The following is a 21,367-nucleotide window of genomic DNA, read 5'->3' on the forward strand; positions in this document are numbered from 1 at the left end:
GTACATTCGACATGTTTCGTGTTTACGCTTATAGACAGGAGCACGTTCAAGATAAAAAGTGTTGCCATCCCAACAAATGTGCGAAAGAGTAGTTTGAGTTGCACAAAGAAGACTTCAACGATCTGTTCCACACAGCCCAACTTTCTGGTTTCAATCCCACTGAGAATTGGAATGGTCTGTTCGTTAGCAAAACCTTATGTTTTCCTCATTCCAAGAAATGTGGACAGTTTTCTGTGTCACTTTTCAACAGCTTGTTCATTCAGTCCTGATTGGCAACTGACACTCCAAGCTTATGATCCTAACGAAGTGGATAAGCAGTTCTCATGCTGTTAATTACATTGTAATTCGGTAAATATTTGTACGTTACAAATACTCGCAGTTTAGTTATCATTTTTTAAATTTCTACTATGCTGAGGATATTACTTAAAGGAACTCGCTAGTTCTAGAATTTAAAGAATGCTGGAAATTCATACTTCGGTATATTTTACTAAAAACCGAATATATTCACAAAACTAGGGATTTTATCAGGACAGTTTCTTATTATTCTTCTTGTTAGCATCTTCTGGTTTGAATGTCTGACTCGAATTTCTACATTCACATTCCAGTTCATCATATACAAGAAGATTGGAAGAGTATTTTCTTCTTCTCTTGACATTAAATTAAACTGCGCTGAAGATATAAATTTCCCATTAAGATTCTGTAGTCTTAAATGAAAAGCTTCACAGAAATTTTTTATTAAGACTTGAAGGATGATTTTTGGTTTTGGTTTATATGTCACTACATAATTAAATTGTTTCTTTTAAATGAACAACTCGTTTAAAAGGAAATAATTCAGGTATCTCTTACCACATGAATTTTAATTTAACCTGTTTAATTATTTAATTTTACTGGGATTCTTTTCTTAACAAAACTATTTCTATTTCAGTTGTAAATCAGCAGTACGTTGTTGAGGTATACGATGAATTCGTAATTGCTGGAACAACAGCTGTTCTCCGATGTCACGTCCCTGGATTTGTGGAAGATTATGTCACCGTTACATCTTGGATGGAAGAGCCAACGTCCGCAGTTATACAACCATCTGGAGCTGTAGGCAAGTGTTTTCTTCATTAAAATTATGTATGCACACGCACATATAACATATGTGTGCCTATCGCAGATTTCTATACATGTATAGGAAATTTTAAAAAAGTGCAAAGTCTGGGAAATTTTCTAGTGATCGCGAATTCGCCCACTCGGTATTCTCCTGTGTTTTCGCTATTTTAGATGTGAGGCGAGGGCAGTCGTGCCTTTACTTCGCACTTTTCAAGAATAGGCACATGGGAGTTAAAAGAATTTCTTCCATTCCCATATATTCCATTTAGCAGAGATCAATACACATAGAATTTGCGAGAAAGCGCGTCTGTGGAAAAATGTTTAGGCAAGAGTGGTGGTTTGTAGTAGTCCAAGGCCCCCTTAGCAGGTCGTGAGATGCATTAGTTTCCCAATATGATAAAACTTGTGTTATTCTTTTTTTTTTTTTTTTTTTTTTTTGTTTAGCCAACATCAGATGACGGAATATAGATGGCGTAAGAACGTTACATTGGATTGCAAGTTCAGTTTAAGCATTTTATTGTCTTGCTTTTGTTTATTTGGTCTATTTAAATTTCAAAGAAAAAGCAGAAATTAAAGTAACCCTTTTCTAAGCATGGATTTTTGTTTGTGTTCTTATAATAAATTAAATGTTTGGTGCATATGAGAAATAGAATATTAAGCAATGTGCGTTAAAATTACATTAGGATATTTTCTTCTGATATCTAAGCCGAATACCGAGTTGCATCTTGTACTGTTGATCAATTTTTATGAAATATGATCTCCCATTGGAATAAGATGAAGTTCAGCGTAAAAGAAGAATCGTTAGCTATGTGAAATGTTCTCCGTCCTTGCATGAGATTATGGAGTTATGAATTCGGTAAAACGGTGTTATCCGTTCATATTAATATATATCTAAAATAATATAGTTAAAATAGCAAAATTAACAGTGAAAACACAAGTGCACGCTATACTGAATTTAATGTTTGAAGAACGTCAGTTGTAATTAGAGATAAAGTTCCATAATGAATTTTACTCAAAATGTCGGCCCACAGATGAAGAAATTTTGGATCTCGTGAACGGTATCCGTTATGCCATGGTATGAAGTGCTGTGATTACGCAATTACATTTATGCAAAGCAGCGTTTTTAAATAAATAAATAACAAACCAAATCAGAATGATGGATGATAACTTGGACGAGCACTCAAGATTGGCAGTAATATATTATTATCCACCGAATTAACAAACTAATGTTGTCAGATGATTAAATTTATTTAATTTTCCAGATGGTTTAATTTTTTTCTTCAGTTTTTCGTTTCTTGAACATTGGTAAGAGTAGCACATAGTAAACAAAACTTGCTATAGCTACAGCAGTACTATAGGCGGAATTTTATTATCAAAAATCAATTACTTGCTAGTTGCGGTTTCCAAACCTGCATTCAGTATTCCAGCGCTTAATCATTGCTTTATACAATGGAATAATCACCTACATATCCCTGCTGGAATAATTCCTGAATATCATTAACAGAATCCCATGAACTGTCCTAGCAGTTTGTCTGCACTGATAGGACAGCTCAAAAGAACTTGATATCGAAGTACAATTACATTTATACCCTTTTTTTAGTTAATCTTAACTTTTCCTTAACTTTGAGTTTGTTGCTACCCGAATGGTACGGCATTTTGTATGATTATTGCTGCCCAAATGCAGTAAATTGCATTTATTTAAAATAAAACCTCAATTGCCATTTTTCAGCCCATCTACCTATTTATTTTGACCTCTTCTTGAAATTTTTAAAGTATCACATCCTCATTAATGCTGTTAATCCCTCCCTTACTTCATATTAACAGCAAACTTTGGAATTAAACTCGAAATATTCGTACCTACATCAGTGTCATCAATAAATAAATCAAAATCAAAACAATAAATTAAAAAAATAAAATAAAAAAAAAATCGAGGAGCCCATGATGAGCTCTGGTCTACTGGTATTTGTCTCTTACTACTTAACTATCCCTCTACCTATAGCAGTTACTTGCTTCTAATTCTACATTTCTGCCCTCATGGGTAGTATAACGAATATAATCTCCACCCTCTCACATCGGGTTGGAAAGGCCTCAATTCGAATCCAGCCAATAACATGAGCTTTTCGTCCAGTAAACCGCCTGAAGAATACACCAAATTGCACACAAAAAATACTGACCCCCTCAGAAGTTTAGGTGCTTTAGTGTTTAACCTCATTGCTCCAATTTCAACGACAATCGTTTATATAGACCGGTATCGAAAGATGATATCAAAACTATTCTTTACATCCTGTCTCTTTTTAACGGCTTCATAGAATATGAGATATGCACATTTCCAAAGAATAGAGATGATTTAATGGTCTCAGTTTACAGAAAAATGTTGTAATTTATTCTAATGAACGGAAAGACATGGGTCATCAACGGAGACTTCAGAGCTTGTGTATAGTATACAAAATAATTCTTTTAAAAATGCTTATTAATTATGCACGTTTGTTCCGAACAATCTAGTTTATCTCATTCGCTCGAAATAACGGTGATCAGTTCAGTAAAGCCCCACTAAAAACAAAACGATTTCGAGTAATTCATCATAGGTTCAGCATCTTATCTAGCCAACCAATTTTTAAGACTTTTTATAAGTATATTTTACAAAACAAAATCCACAATCTAAGCATGATTTCTGATGACTCTAAAAGAAAGGGCCCATTTCACCATATGTATTAATAGTAATCGAGGCATGTGATGCAAGAAAGCAAGCTTATGTAGCATCAGCCAAAAAATGTCCAGTTCTTCCTTGAATTTATTTAAGCTATCAACTCCCATAACGACAGATGGAAGTTTGTTCCAGCAATGAACTACCCGCTGGCTAAAGGCAAACTTCTGCACATCTATTCTATAACTGTGTCTCTTCAATTTGAATCTATGTCCCCTAAGGTTTGTAATCTGAGGAAGAATTCCATCAGAATTGAGCCTGCTCAACCCATTCAAGATTGAGCAAGCTCAATTCTGATGGGATTGAGGGATTAAGGTATTACCAATACTGGACGACAGAATCATTGTAAGCCGAACATTGCGGTTTGCCTAAAACTTAATGTTTTCGCTGAAGTAACCGCTTTTACTTTCTGCGTACATAAACACTAATAAATGCACTATAACTATGAAGTAAAAATACGATACGGTGCGATTTGGCCAGTACTTACGTTAAGTAGGATGGAACCACTCCTTCAGTCGCTGACACGTACGAAAATAATTCTACTTTTGCACTGAAAAATGGCGTGGAACACCACCTGATGGTCAATGGGTTACGTTGACTAAATTATCTCTCCGACCCGAAAAATTAAGAATAGAAAAAATATTAGGCTAGCTTCCTGTTAGATATTTTTAAAAATGTCATCTAGCTGGGTTTGTGACTGTTGCATTGTTAAAAATGAATGGTTTTTTCCTATAACTACTAAACAAATTTTGTTGTTGAAAATCAATCGAGTGTTTTATTATCATTAATGTTTTTGTTGTTTTATTCGTTTAAAAATAGCATGCTTCTGAAGAATTACTTCTGATTCTTCTTTTACCCTGATTATTAGCGTACTTTTGAAATTCAAAGCATCTTACAGCTAACAAAGTAATTCCTACTCTTGGAAAGTTTAACGAAATCTAGTATACAAAGTGAGGAATAAAGCATTCTTTATCGATATGGAAAAGAAAAATAAATCTTCATAACCGTCTGAAATATCATTCTATCTCAGAAGTTGAGGATAATCGAGGTACAGTATACAGGATAATCATTTATAACCGTGAATATTTCATCCTCATTCATTTTACTATTGCCTCTGATAGCCTTAAACAACTCAATCAAGTCTTCTCTAAGGTGCCTAGTTTCTAGCTGTTCAACCCACATATTCGAAGTCGTTCCTCATATAGACTCCCTTTTGCTGATCTCACCAGGCGAAATACCCGTATTTGTACCCTTTCAGGGAGGGTCTTTTTAAATAAATGCCTTTTTTTTTTTCTTTTTTTTTGATGGCTCCATACTTCAACACAATATTCCAAGTGTGGCCTAACCTTATATAATGACTTTATGTTCGTATAATGGGATTATGATGTCCTTATCTTTACTAGCAAATGTTCGATAAATTCATCGATAGGACACCATGCGCATTCCTTGTAACCTGTTCACAATTGCTCGGAGAAATTAATGTCTTACTGTATCGTAACTCCCAAGTCCCTTTCTTCCACTACTTTAGTTCAACTCCACCAAGCGTATAATTTATTTTTGGGTTACTGTTTCCCAGCTTTAAGACCTTGCACTTTTCAGGATTAAAGCATTGTTGCCACTTTTCTGACCATCCCTGAAGTCTATCTAGGCCACTCTGAAGAATCTCTGCATGGCGTTGATCATCAACTACTCTACCAACCTTTAAATCTTCAGCAAATTTATACATCACGCCCTCTGTTCCTTCGTCGATGTCATATAAAAAATCAGAAACTACAGTGGCCAAATGCGGATCCTTGGAGAACCCCACTTCTATATCCACCAATATCAAAGGTTTACGGAGATAAGTGTTTGAAGGAAGCTGCAATTTTCAAGTGGTAAAAGCATTAAAGAAGCGTATCAGTGGTACAAGCGTATTAAAGTGTCCACAACGACCACTCTTAAAGACATATCAAGAAATATTTTCCGGGATTGCTTCTGCAATTCAGTTCATCCATAGTGCAAGTATATACACCTCTATAGAGATTGTTTCAAAAATGAGAGAGCACTGGCAGACCTCAGCAATGAAACTAAAATTAAAGCCGCCTACATCCTGCGAATTAAATGATCAACCTACTTATATCAATCTAAATTAGGATATAAAGAAACGTTTAAAATATTCTCGCCATTTGTGATGGAAAACATTATTTCAATAATTCAGATAATGATATTTCTTAATGGGACAAGCCTTTTATTTGTAGGACCATTGAAGGTCTCTTGTCTATTGATGATCTGTATTGAAGTTCGACAGAAGTGTACCCAATTTAGCCACCTGATGGATTATACCAAAAGACCTTTTCCTCTCTTGATGAATGGATTTCTTGGCTCAATGAATAAGACTCATGTGGCAGTTCAGATAACGCAAAAACTTGTCCACTATCCAAATAATTAATGATATCGATGTTAAGTATATTCCAGACGCTGTTGTTAGAAGGTAAAGTAATATTTTGTTTGTTAGAGTTACTGCTCTCCTCCATCTCTTGGTTTCATCTCCTTCGTAAGGTCGTGGAGGACCCCTCTTGGAGAACGAAGACGATGTGCACTATATCCTTTGACGCTGATGCGGCATAAAACCCTAAATAATCACCAACAAAAAAAAGAAGGAATATCTTCTTCATGAGAAAATTCTGTCCTTTAATCTGCAAACTTCTAGGTTTTTTTTTAAATTATTCTTCAGTCAGAGCAAAGCAACTATTATATATGGGCTGAAACAGCTTTTCCTGCCCACGGTTTAGTTATTTGTAAAAACACTTATTCTATTTCTAAACAGCGTACATACAAAAAATGAAGTATTTTAGCTGAGTGTGCGCTTTTGTTTAAACTCCGCTGCGGATATAAGAGATGCCAGTTGAGAACATTTTAGAAAAGTTTGATTCAAATTCCATCAGAGTATATAGGAATACATTAAAATATTTCAAGTGGTACTGTGTTATTCGGTTTTAGGAGAATGTCTACGATTTACTCACTCTGGGATTACCTCTGGTTTTTTTTTTATCATAAATAACAGTTAATCCAAAACACAGATAAATAACTTACATTTTAACGTGTCAGTTGCCTTGTCCACGCCTTACTGCAACTGCACCTGCATAACAACTCCCAAAGTGGTCAAAGATGCCATCTCTGTGTTTAAATACAGTCATTATGCTCCTTGAAAGCACATACAGATTGGTACCGTTATCTAAAGAATACTGTTTAATGTACGTTCAGTTTTCTGAAGATTTTGCGATTTCTGTTTCCAATGTAATTGGCATAGAACAGAAATATAGGGTTTGTCTGTTAAACCTGCAGTACTCCCAGTCTGTAGAGGAAAGAGAAATCACCAAAGTACACAATCTGTAACATTTATTAGAAATTTTATCACATATTGAGAATATTAAGCGATCTGGAAACCTAAATAAATCATTTCGAAATTATTAGTTTGCATTTACAAAATGTAAGGAAATGGCGCTGTTACCACGTTATCCACGGAAGACTCCTAAATTACATATGCAATGCTGTTGGGATAATTTACTGCACGTAGGGGCTCCGAGTGCCAAGCGATAGCGCCAAACGTTTTTCTCCTTGCGATTTATAGAGTACTCTTTGAAAACAATATAGTTTTATTTTTTTTCTTGCGTGATTTTCTTCTCTTTTGTTCACATCAACTGGTTCTGTGCTTGCAAATTCAGAAGTAAGAACCCAAAAAGGGAACCAACCTTTCTTTTCCTATCTTCATATCAAATACTAACCGCTTGGTCACTAGTGGCACAGCTCCTGCCTACACATGGCAGGGCCGGTAACCTTAGGGGAAAATCCATCCCTCAGGGCTAAAAGGAGCAGAAATGGAAACTGATGTATTTCCAAGTTTAGAGCCAAAGAGCTCTCAACACGACAATGACACCGACCATGATTTCTCTCTTTCAAAGAGACTTAAAAAGGACACAAGGAAGCAGGAATCTCCAACGTTCCTCATAGTACATTCTTTGTCATCCAAATCCGCGAGCGAGCTCTCCCCTTTCATCATCCAGAGATGCCTATAAAATGCTGGAGGTTAAGGGGATACAAACCAGTGGCTATTTTCCGTAGATTTCACTTGAATTGAGCCTTATTAACACAGTTGGAAACTTTTCCTCCTATGGCTATGGCCGCAGCAACTTCAAGAGACAGTTGATGACAGGACATCGTAGGGTTCCGCCTTACAGCCAGATGGCGGTCTGTTCTGGTTGACCTAACACTAGAGCGACCATGGCCATTTCTTACTGTAATGGTTCCTGCCTCCTGAAACTGCTTCCGTAGTACCGAGACGAAACTGCGGGACACATCAAGCCAACGTGCCACCTCGGCCTACGACTGCCTAGCTTCAAGTCGTCCAACGGCCTGTCATCCCATCCTGTCGTTTAGTTGATCGAAGAATCATCTAAACGACGATGACTTGCCATCCTGAGTACTGTAGATGTCTGTCCCACTGAGCAAGCCAAAACACGGTAATGAAGTGATGTTGTCGTAACCTGTGTTTTTATAGGCATGTATAATTTGCAGCTCTGTAAGTTGGTAGATCGATTTCTATTGGATATTCGGAATTTGCATGCCAGGATGTGTCAAATATTCGCGTTCGGCGACACTGTTCATAATAAAATATTCTTCAGAAACATTTTGTTCTGTTAATTTTGTCGAGCAGTGTAAAATATTTAAATTTGGTTAGTGATAAAATATCTTTTTTTATTGCCTTTGGTATCCAAGTGGGGTTTGCGTTATTCAGCATGACAGTTTTAAATTTTTATCCTTTCCATCCTTTTGATGATGATGTCTGCATTTTAATACAGAAATTTTATAAAGCAAACAAACTTATTTATGTGTTTATCTTTACATTCATTATGTATCTAATGTGTAAAATGTGGTCCCTCTCCAAGGGACCGCATGTTGCTCTGGAGAAATTCAGTTGAAAATTTAATACTACAACAGAGCTAAGCAGCTTTCTTTTACTTTGCTTACGAACCTATTCTCCCACAAACAAAAATATTATGCTGGGTATCTGTTCTTTTCTTTAGTTTTCTTTCAACGAAAGTTGGCTTTCAGCATATGCACACTTCCCTCAAATAAAGGTGCATTAATTTCTTATTTCTTGAATACTTCTTTCTGTAATAATCGTACTTTCTTTGTATTTTAATGCATAACAATCCAGTGGTAAGTTGGGACTTTGCCACTGAACTGTATTAATTGCATTTTCTGTCCATTACCATCTGTCAAACTTAATTTCTGCAACGTTGAGAATAAGAGATTTAGTCTTTCTTTAAAACAATCGATAAATGATGCTAATTAGCGTACGTTATAACAAAAGATTCATGCCTTGTATTATATGCCAAAATAAGTAACTAAACACACAGGATAGAAATTTCGAAGACCAAGACGAAATCCTTGCTTGCTTGTAAAAGGATAATCTCTTTCCTCTACTGTTCACAGATTACTATGCTAACTAGTGAGTAAAAGCTATTTCATCAGCAGGTATTTTATTCACATGCTGCATAGATCTATCATCATGGATGCTTATTGAGCATCGCCTTTGCAGCCTAGAGAGCTCATTCTATGATTTGCTGTAATTGGGAAAGATCAAAATATATTCTTGGTCAGGGACACTTGTAATTCTGTGAAGGTGGAACGTAAAATACCGTTCCAATTTGCTGGTTAATTTTATTCTCACAAACCTCTTATCCAGTGGCGCGTTATACCTTCATGGGACTCAAGGAAAAATGGAATTTGCGGGCCCTATCTAAAGAATTTGGGGGCCTACCTCAGACCAGTCTTGGACATTCAATTAAGATTGATTGAGGCTACCCCTCCCTGCTACTCTACTGCCTTAAACATAAGGGCGCCAGGATACATACAAGGCAGTCTTTATTTTTTCAATTAACTCAACTATTTAAGGAAGAACTAAATATAAAATTTCATCAAAATCGGTAAAACCATTTTTGAAAAAAAAGTAATTTTCACATTAAACTTCAAGTAAAGTTCATTGACCTTGGCAGGCAGAAAGTTCAGTTTCCGATAAAAATCACTTAAAAATATCAGTAAAAAACAGTAATCAGTTTTTAAAACAGTGATTTTGGGGCCCCTCTGATCTGGTCCCTAGACAGATGTCTTTTTTGCCTATAGGATTAAGCGTCACTGCTCTTATCGGTAAATCACCACTGCCATTTTACTATATAGGCGTTGTAGTGCAAATACAAATCCTTGCCTTCTCGGGTGGCCATGCTAGTGATTTCATCCTTGTTACTGAGAATTCATAACAAGATTTAAAATAATCATACAATCTACGATTACCCTACATTGTGAAAAAAGTAAAAGTGGATTTTTTTACCCTTTTCATGGTAAATTAATTTTGTCCGCTCTTTATTACTTTACTGATTTCTCCTTTATGTAATGAAAGGCAATAAAGTAAGTTATACCCATTTCTGTTCCATAACTACAGAACATTGGTAACTGAAAGAAACATGGCATCGATATTTCGCTCAGGTTGATTCACGGATAGGTTAGATGTATGAAATCAATACGTCTTTTCAGTACAATTTATAAAAAAAACCAAAAATACAACCTTATCACACTTCCACTTGATGTGAGGGCTAGCAAATTACTCACTGTATCTAAACACCACCTGGTTCTGACAAACGAAAATTTATTTCCTCTTTGAAATAGGAAATAGAAGAAACTACATAAATTATTTTGGTTTGGAAATTTACTTGGTGAATGTCACCAGCTTAATACAATTAAATAAAACTGAAATGAATATAGACATTTAGTTTCTTTATGAAATGAAAGGTTTAGACGAAAAACAGTTTATTTTCTTATTTCCTAACGTTGGTATAAACTGTGGTATAGTTCAACACGCATTAAATTAGACTAATTTTAACTGTGGCTGTAATATTTATTCAAAAGAATAAGGAAACCGATCATGCGCATAAAGGACGGGATTTTATTGTATTTTTGATTGTTTTATCTGTTCGCTACTTCGTGATTTCTTTCCGTAAGAAAGTGCAGTGTTAAGAAGACAACTGGGCAGAGAGAACTGGGACATCCAGACAGACAGATATTTGTTTTATTTTGAGAGAGCAAAACAGTCGTCTTGACCATAATTCATCCGTGACGTTGCTCGCTGAAAGGTAACAGATTGAAATGATAAAAATTTATGGTGATATGGCTATCGATTCTGAACATCAGCCACGTATGTCATTAAAGTTCGCTTAGAAGTCGTGATGCTCTGAATCGATATGCATTTCTCGGTGGTACAGAAAACAGAATGTCCAATGCAGAAAGGAGGAAATATAAATATTATAAATGTTAGTAAAAAATATTTCCATCAAGGTAACTTCTTTATGTTTATGAAACAGTGCTGATCGTAGCGGATCGAGGTTTTGTAGTCGAAAATTTGAAACACTTCTTTCTGAGTTAAAAGGAAGCTTCGCCTTTCTAGGCTTTGACGATTATATTTGAGATATAATCATAACCACCGTACATAGTTCGAAACTTTAAGAAAAACAGATGATTTTTGTATCTTAGCAACACTTTTAAATACAGTATTTTGTATAATAAAGAAATTGAAATTGGACACTAACTCACAAAAGGATTTATATACTTACTAATAAGCTCATTATATGTAAATGTGTGATATGCTACTTCAAGGGCTTTTGGGGCCAATGCATTCACTCTTCATATATTTGTATTGAATTTCTCCGGTTTGTATGAGTTAATAGTATAAATTAAAGCTCCATATTGGACTAAAACTTTAAAGTATAATTTTACTGTTGTTTTAACCTCGTGTTTATTTTAATTTATTCTTCGCAATAATCACAGTTCCTATCTCGAAGATATGCAAAAGTTGACATATGTTTTACAGTACGCCTACCCAGACCCCCTGGACAGACTCCTTAGTATAAATCCCTAGTTTTGATATTCGTGGTTTGGTTTCAGATGTTCCTCTCTCTCTAGATAGGAATACTTTTAGAATCAGAATATAGAATAAATTCGGAGTCGACCATGAGCATCAGACCGATCATTGTCCTTGCTATTATCATCATCTGATTCATTTCCATATTTTGTATTCCCATACATGAAAAACTCCTTGTCCCCGTTCTTTGCTCTCTTAGACCACGATTGTGATACTATTGCAGTTGAACTTGATGCTGTTATACAATTCAGTACTTTTTATCGCTCTGTAGCTTACCTATGCTCTGTTTGAATGGTCAGTTTTGTAATTATCCATCTAGGCATACTTGTGCTGTATTTTTCCAATGGCATTATGTAACCTCTGTGACTATCGCTTTAAAGATGTTCTGTAATTCTAATGAAGTAATCCTGTCACTGCTCAGTTGATAGAGACCTAAACTATGATACCCTCATAACCCCCAGGCGTTAACTTATAACAACTGCAACCTCTTTCTTCATCTTTCAGCTGAAGACCGGGTGATCACTTCCTGTAGTGCTTTCTGAGCCCCATTATGTCAACTGGTCGTCGGTAATGATCAGATCTGGAATATTCTTAGCCCTAGTGCTGTTTTTTTTTTTTATAACATGCGGATGCAAATAATATTGATCGATTAATTTATTTAAAAGCTTGCTCCCCCATGACGCGCGTCCCCTCTAACTTGCTCCAGTCAGTGGGAGTAAAATTAAAATCACCCATAATAAGACATTCAAACTTGCTTGCTCATTACTGTTCACAATATACGGTCAGTACCAACCCCACCAATCTAATTTTACCTTTGCATTCAACTACTTCGCAGCACACGGATTCTGCGCTGCCATGCAGAAGTTTCGAATCTGGGAAAGCTTTAGTCGCACTGATCAAGCTGCTTTTGATAGGAAGCATGATCTTCCATCCCCTTCTGTCTTGACTATCCTTCCCAAAACATTGCACATACCATAGTTAAACTCATCATCCCCTTTCTTTGGATGACCCCACGTTTCCGCTTGCCCTATTGTGTCAACATTAGTTTCCCTGACTAGGAGTTCAAATTCACTCATTTTATTTCCAACGCTCCTGAAATTAATGTAAAAATAGTTAAGCCTGTGTTGGTGCATGGTTTATTACCCTAACCATCCCAACATACAGTCAAGCATATTCTTTTGTAATGCGAAACACCAACTTTCATTCTCTAGAAACTCCAACTCAAAGAAATTTGATTCTTTCCCACATCATAGGAAAGAATACTAACGTGGCTGAAATTTTTACCAACATTTAAAAAAAATTCAACTATTTTTCGTCTTCTGTGATATTTTAAACAACTTCCTAGACTACCTTATAATATCAGAATAGACACCACCTGGCCTAAGTAGCCCTTGTGGCTCTAAAGACCTAGACACCGGCATACTCCTTAATGTTATTTAAACTCATAGAATGTACTAATAATATTATTAGAAAAGAAATAGTGTTCTATTACTTCATTTAATTTCTCATTATCGAGTTCAAGAGAATTCCTTTTGCAAAATCCCTTACAAAATTACATTCTCATTTCAATCTATCAGAATGATAGCTATACGAAATAAAGCAGAAGATGCATTTTTACAAGAAGAAATAAAAATTAATGTTCACATATTCCCGATTATCAGCAATAAATTAAAGTACATTCAAAGCAATATTAACTTTGTCTCTCTCTCGAAATGATCCTAGAAAATAGTCATTAGGAGGAGTTTTTTTTCCAAGTCGTTAGCGATGTTGTTTGCGGAGGACCACAAGGGCTTTTACATTAAGCAGATATTCAACTTGCGCGTTATTTTGATGTATGATAATGCTCTTTAAATTGCAAACTAGTATTATCCAGTGAGTTAAGTATTTCGGAAGAAAAGAGTAGGAGTAATGTTTCCCCCGACAAATTTTAATGTCCCGAAAACAGTAGTTCGAAGAATTACTGCGATATCACAGGGAAAAAAATGCAAAGTGCATATTGGAGAAACAGCTTCCTTAGTTAATGTGAAAAATTGAACACGATATAAGGAGGGATATATTTGAGATTTAAAGTAACCAACTGCTACGAATTGTTTTTTTTTCTTATTTGGTGTACGTTCAGAGACATTCCACCTCTTTTATCACAAATAATCGAAAGGAAAATGTCAAAAACTTTAAAAATAACACACTTCTAGAAGACTGTGCAGTTTCATCTAAATTTGGTTATAGCGCTCATGGGAAAACATGGTTCGGAATTGTTCGAAAATTCATGAAATCGTAAACAATTGGCAATATTTATTAAATTGAACTGCATCGCGAAGAAATGCGGTGTGCGTACATCACAATCGGTACTTCTGCTGTGAATCTTCGTGGCTAGTACAGCGATTATGACTGCTGGCCTTATTTATTTGATTGAGCTGCCTAGCGCTCAATAAAAATAACCAGATGAAGGATTCATTTTGAAAGCAGATAAAACAAGTCCGCTTGTAGATGAGCTGAACAAAAGCTCCCTCAGATCCACTTAGTCGATAGGATTGTAAATTGTTTATAGCACGCACTCTGTAACTTTGGAAATGGCTAATTTAAGTCACACATATTTTCTAATGAAAATACGATTTCAGACTTTATAGCGTCATATTATTTGACAATTGATACATTATCCTCCAAAAAGTATCAAAACATCCTCGTTTTCATAGTTGAATACCTTCACGGATAAACAAGCGACTCAAACCAGTGGATAAAGAAATCAAATGAGCCACAAAAGGTCGTTGTTCTTGTCAGAGCACGTAGAATCGAGGTTGGTTGTTGAGCTTGAAACTATGATTTCGAGAAGAGTGTTATTGTCGGATACTCTGCTGGCTTGTCGATTCGTGCAATTCCCGACAGCCTACACCATCTAAAGTCGACAGTGCATGATTTCATCATGAAAGAAAAGGGACGGTATGCACAAAAAAAAAAAAAAAAAAAAAAAAAACCCACAGAGGCTCACTTAGCATGACCAGAGAGCATCCGTAGGTTAGTAAGATATTCTTGAAAAACCATCAACCGAAGAGTTTAAGGCGTCAACAGGGATTAAAGTCTATACGAACGCACTGCTTACTGAGCTTGGCAGCGTTGGTTTTCGTGGGAGAGCAACGGAGCACCAGCAGTTTCAATCAGCAGTCTCGCTTGCATGGTACGATAAACATCATACATGGAACAGTGGAAATCGGTTCTATGGAGTGACAAATCGCGCTATACCCAGTTCCGATCAGTTGGGCTGATGTGCTTATAAAGAATTTCTGGAGAACGATTGTTGCTGGAGTGCATTAAACCAATAATGAATTTTAGAGTCGGCGGTGTTGTTTCTCATAGTATGGCCAGCAACTTTTGGTAATTGTGCCTGGTCATGAATGCCGACGCCTGTCTTAACATTTAGATAGTTCCATTCCCCTATGCGGCACTTCTTTGGTACAGAGACATGTTTGTTTCAGTATAGTGCCGCATGCCATACCACCGGTGCTGTTCAAGATTGGTTCATGGGAACGAATGCACAAGATTTGGAATGGGAGAGGCAGAGTCCCGATTTGAACCCTATGGAACAGGAATGGATTGGACTGAAATGTCAGGTGAGGTCTATACCAACACGCCCCACATCAGCAGCAGACTGTCACCGTTCTACAAGAGGAACAGATGACTTTAAGGAAATCATATGGCGTTGTTTATTGGTGAGAAGTCTACTCTTGAGGGCGAAGTGTGTCACAGGGCGAAAGGCTGAGGGGGGATCTCATGACGCTCTCTTGAAGTTGAGTGTCAATGGTATCAGAGTTAAAACGACTTGTGCCCGGATACTTTTTAAATTGTAGTGTATACACTCTAAAAGTGTTGGTTAATCCGATGGAGGTAGATTGCTTGCAGTGTTACTTTTACTTATTCTGTGCCCATATTTCAATAACAGACCGATTTTCGTTTCTTACATGATGATTGCTTATTCCTTACTTCTAAGTCTTATGTGTTAACTAATTAACAGGCTAAAAAGGTTAAATAAATCTCTCCTGTTATGATCTTATTTTGTATGGTTTTTAATACAGTATTAATCGTTTTGGTTTGATGGTGATTTCTAAATACAACATTGCCTGCTTTTAAGATTTCTGTAATTAGAACCTCTCTAATTTATTAACACCCTAAAGTACTTTTTCATTATATGTTCTTCCTATTATTTTATATGCTTGTTTTAATCTGGCCACAGCGTTCCATCTTTTCTGCAACTTGTTTGTCTACGGATTTTTTTTTTTAATCCTAAAAAAATATCTTAACGAGAAGATATATGGATATCTTTTGTTTACCAGACATCAGTTTTGTCAGTCTGAATATTTAGAAACTACAGAAAATATGGCACATATGTCGTATAGACTGGTTTTCACGCCACTTAGTTTGAGAAGATTGTATTGCCGTTTGTTAGTACGTTTCTTGGAGGATTCCTTGACCTAATTCAAGGTCTATGCAGTCTCCCTCACTTTATCTTTCCAGAACAACGCACTTGGACAAATTTTATTTGAATTCTGCCATTCTCGAGTTAAATTGGATGGATATTGACGCAGTACGACGGTGACAGGATAATGACTATTGTCTCAATTGTATGGACCTTTCGGTTGATATAAATTTTATACGAGCTGATAGTGCTGTACATTTTGTATGGCAGAGAATTTCTCAATTTTTGATAGCTATAAAGGAATTCTTATATCGAGTATATCATCAACTTTTCGCTGTTACAATTATAGGAATGCATTGCAGTATTCAAGGCGGTGAAAATAAATGTCAATTCAAGTGTAGAATTTCGGCTATTTTGAGGAAAAATAATGTATATTTTTTTTTCTTAAAGAAATAAAGCAATACATTTAGCTTATTTTTTGCCATGAATAGAGTAAAAACTGTATAAGAAACCAATCGAAAAAGTTGGGACGTGATATTTCTATCAAAAATTTTATAATGCAGATAACCTATTCCATAGACTTTATTAGGTTCTCTGCAGAAAGCAGAAAATCGATCGTGCTACTGTAATTAGATTAATTACATTTCTTTAAAATTTTGTTTATGAAGTGATGGATTCTCTATATAGCGTTGGCGTGTTTTCTATCTTCAGAGTGTAATGGCTGTCAGAAGGACTAGTCTTCTTCTTAACATCGAGTGACTGCTCCTCTGTGGTTTTACTGGGAACATTTATCGAATGGGGAAGAAAAGAAGCTGCTAGCCTCCGTTCATAATAAGAAACCATTAAGTCTCCCTAAACGTGAGAAGAAAAGTCATTTAGAACTCTTAAAAGCATTTGGTGACAAGAAACAGAAAGGTTCTTCTAAGAAGCACTTCTTAGCACTACTTTATGTCCCTCCAGCGTGCTCACATCAAAACACATTCTCTTGCTGTGTTTTTTAAAGGATTTTCTACTTTCGTGTTTCGGCGAAATGTGCTTTTAGTCAAAGAATATATTTTTAAAAATTCCTTCAGATGTGCTGTTTCGTGAAGAAGAAAGTTTTGTTCCATTATTTTTGTAATGTCACATTGAATATTTGATAAGGGATATTTTACAGTGTTAAAATGTATTCGATTTTATTATGTAGCGATGTTAAGTTATAAAATCGCTTAAATTTCTACAATTATGTTTTAGTGTCGCATAAAAACTTGCTCAGATATAACCAACTAGAATTATTTCAGGTATTTTATAGTAAGCTCTGATGTGACATAATGTTCTGGTAAATATTTTAGTTAAAAAAATATCGTCTTTAAATCTCTTCAGTGTGGCTATAAATATAAATGACGTAGCGCTATTAATTTTAATAAATAAAACGTTTAAGCACAGTAACAAATTGCATTCGTATAATCTATTTTCTTATTGGACTAAACAGAAAGCTAAATATGAATTGTCACGTGAAAAGTTAAATTATTAAGTAAAGCGATTAGAAAAATTATGAATTAATCTAAGAATCTTAAGGAAGACTAGAAACAGAATAGTTAATTTTTTTATTTACGTTTATTGCTGCCGTTATGGGAAAACTGTTTCTTTTCTGCTTGAAGAAAATGGCGCAATAAATGAAATGTGACTAATCTTTCCAAAAGTTTGTCAAAGAACAAAAATAAAAGCTTACGATTCACTACTATACAAAGTATGCTAATTGCTTTGCTTAATAACTTTCGGGAAGTAATTATCTACATTAACGAATGTCTAACGCTTAGTTTAATAATCAATATCCGTTTAATTACCACAGAATCATAATCGAAACAAGATGTACTCGTAATTTTTTCACGATGTAGTAGCTGTTTGCAGAACTGGTAATTATGATATAGTCTTTGCTTTAGGGAAAACTACTCTTATCTTAATACGATGTCGGCATACTTTCAGAAGTGTTTAGCTCTTCTTAGAACTTTCAGTGGCTTCGCTGGTAGCCTAGTTCCGATTCGCGTCGTTGGCCATGGAGAAATAAACTTCTAACAAGGAGAAATTTTGTTTTATTTTAAATAAGACTAAGAAACCACGATGTTTTGTACAAAAAAATATTAATTTCTTCGATTTTGAATTTTTCATCTTTAAAAAAGACAAAATAAACAAGTAATTTTATCACAGAATACACGAAATTTACAGAAACAACATAGTAATACCACATGGCCTCAATTTCTTCTACTGAAATCCTAAACAAATTGGAATGTTTGCATTAATTTCAATATTTAGACACTGTCTAGGTCAGTTCGTTAGAATGTTTCGACATTGCAGTGTATTTCAAATTTTCGCAAGTGTAGCAGATTATGAATTACAACGTTTTGTTTCTGATCTATTTTAGTATTATTTTGCTCAGTATTATTGAAAAAAATATGTGGAATAAAACAGTTCTCATATGTATGTTAGGGGAGATTGGAGGCGAAACTACTCTCCGTCGTTCCCAACCCTCATTTCCTCCAATTTGAAAAATAATCATTTGGACTAACATTATTTGAAATATATAAATTTAACATCATCATCTGAACCTCGGAACCTACACGTAATCAACATTGAATCATCGAAAAAACAACACGTAATCAACATGGAAAAAACAAACAAACAAAGAGAGAATGATAAAAATATATTACCAACTAATGTCTCACCCATAGTGAAATGATTATTTTTGAAATTTGCCCTTACCCCGAACACCAAGAATTCATGCTGTGGAGCTATATACCAGTTCTGAGATCCGATCATGCTTATGCTATCTTACAATAAAAGGAAAAACGACTCCAGGCATAATCTTTAGTACTATTATTGATGAATTCACTCGCGAAAGGCTGACCTCTTACCGATATGGCTTAAAGTGGATTCTGTTTGATTTTCTGCATCGCCTTACTTTCTGATATTAATCATTGCTTTCAATATGTCTAATCTGTCATCTGAAATAATTTGTAAAAATTTAGTGTTTTAGCCATTAGCACCGATCCTTTTTCTTGCTTGGCTAGTTCCAATTTAGAGATAAGAAGCTGGAAAGTAGATTGCTAAATTATTATAAAATAATTTAAACTAGTTATTGATATTTTGTGTTAAATTTTCTATAGCGGTTAGGAATTCATTCTGAAAACAATTTTGCACTGCACCGATTCTAAAAAGAACAGGTAAAGCGAATGCTTTACCTGTTCGACGGTATAGTCAGACTGCCGAATTTATAGTAGAAAAAGTGAAAATAATAATATAGACTAACCACGAATTACACCTTATTTCACGGAAACAGCATGAATTGTTTTGGCAATTGACTTCGACGCATGCGCAGCGATGTTTGGGAAAAAAACAAATGAATGTTTCCTCAGCAGAATAAATATGCGCAATGCTTGGAAAGTTGCTGAAATAGTGAACTAGTTCCACTTCTGTTTCAATTCTTAAAATATCAACTATTTATAGTTATAATTCAATTAAAAAATTGGGGGAAGCACTTTTAAAGGTCCTAGTTCATTAAATTGGTGAATAATAAGCTGTACAAAATATAAACTTTTACCAATAGCAGACTCAAAGATTCTCGCCAGGTTAATAATAGATATTGGTCGATAATTTTGAGGGTCAGATTTTTTGGCCCTTGTTCCAAAAAACTTAAAAACGGTGATGCATTTAAAAGCCTAGGTATAAAGACAGATTCATACAATGGTTGAAAGGTTAAATGGCATAGGCTCGACACTTTTTAAATAAAATTATATAGTATGAATCAAAGTTGTACTACTCAATATGTTCTACGTTGATAATAATATTAGTAAAAATAATAAGAGGAGTTTACCTCAATATAGTGCGTAGAACACTTCCATATGATATCCTCCAGAAATTAAAATGGAAAAAACGAAAAAATCGACAACTTACCGGTACATTAGAGTAAAATAAAAATAATTAAATAATCAATTTAACACAATTCAAATCAAATTAAAACAATTAAAAATCAAATTAACGCAATTAAAAGAATCTAACGAAAATGTTCAAAACGCTTTTCGACCGTATGTCGTGATCACAGGAATGAAAATTACCGAATCGGGTTAAACCTGATACTTAAATAGAGATTATTTAGCTTCGCGCATGCGCGTAAAAGTCCACGCATCGGAGATCAAATATGGCCGCCGAACATTAACCGAATTCTCGTGTAATTTAATTTCAACGGTTTCTGCAATTAATAGTCGCGTATAATTACGTTGAACGTTAAGTATTTTGGCCTCGTTAAATAAAAAAGTATGTTTTTCGTTAATGGCATGAAAGGCTAATTCTGACGCTGCTGAACGAGAAGCACGAACTGAGGCTTCATGTTGATTTACACGAATATTAAGAGAAAATCGGGTCGAACCCTGATAAGACGAGTCGCAATCACCGCAAGAAATGTTGTATACCAAATCATTAATTTGTGTTGCGAACGTTGAAAGAACCGAGCGATTGTTCAGTATAGTGTGTAACTTCTGTATTGGCCTAGCTATAATTTTAAATTCGGTATCTTTAAATAATCTGTTAAGCTGTTTGTGCCACTGTTCAACATATGGAACAGAAATAAAGTATTTTTTGATATTACTATTGTTGGTTGGTGTAGTATTTTGTATCCTATCCTTAGCTTGTACCCTAATTCGGTTTATTGTGGTAATGGAATAACCCCTGTTTAAGAATCTGCTAGTTAATATTTGTATTTCTGAGTCCAGAGCAGATTCCGTCGTTGAATATTTATAGGCATTTAGAAATTGATTAAAGATAATCGATCTTTTGTAGGTGAACGGGTGATAGCTGTTATAATGTAGAAGCATACCGGTGTTTGTAGGTTTTCGATAGATGCTAAATTGTATTTTATTCGAGTCCCTTGTAAGCGTGAAATTTAGAAAGTTTAATGACTTAGTATCCGTATCCTCCCTTTCCAATGTAAATTCGAGTCTAGAATGAATATTATTAAACGAATGTAAAATGTCTTGGATAGTACTACTATCGGTAATAACTAGAACATCGTCTAAATACCTCCCATAGTATGTGATACGGGTTCGAAAAGGTGTCAAATGTATCTGCTCAATCGTTGAGAGATAGATCTCTGACATTAAGCCACTCAGGCTCAAACCCATTGGTAATCCAAAAAATTGTTTGTATACCTTGTCTCGAAAGGTGATGTAGTTAGCCT

The 21,367-nt window shown here is 35.1% G+C and overlaps 1 protein-coding gene across 2 annotated transcripts in view; it reads left to right on the forward strand.

Annotated features, from left to right (window-relative positions):
• LOC150084461 (cell adhesion molecule Dscam1-like) overlaps window positions 1-21,367 on the forward strand; it is a 631,783-nt gene that overhangs the window by 251,656 nt on the left and 358,760 nt on the right. For both annotated transcript variants that reach the window (XM_090376086.1, XM_090376087.1), the window contains exon 3: window positions 926-1,090. In XM_090376086.1, the coding sequence (XP_090232212.1) occupies window positions 926-1,090 (165 nt within the window). The remainder of the gene's footprint in view (window positions 1-925; window positions 1,091-21,367) is intronic.

The sequence above is a fragment of the Mastigoproctus giganteus genome, chromosome 6 (genome assembly GCF_048544385.1).
Source record: "Mastigoproctus giganteus isolate SK-2022 chromosome 6, ASM4854438v1, whole genome shotgun sequence".
Classification (NCBI taxonomy): Eukaryota; Metazoa; Arthropoda; class Arachnida; order Uropygi; family Thelyphonidae; genus Mastigoproctus; species Mastigoproctus giganteus.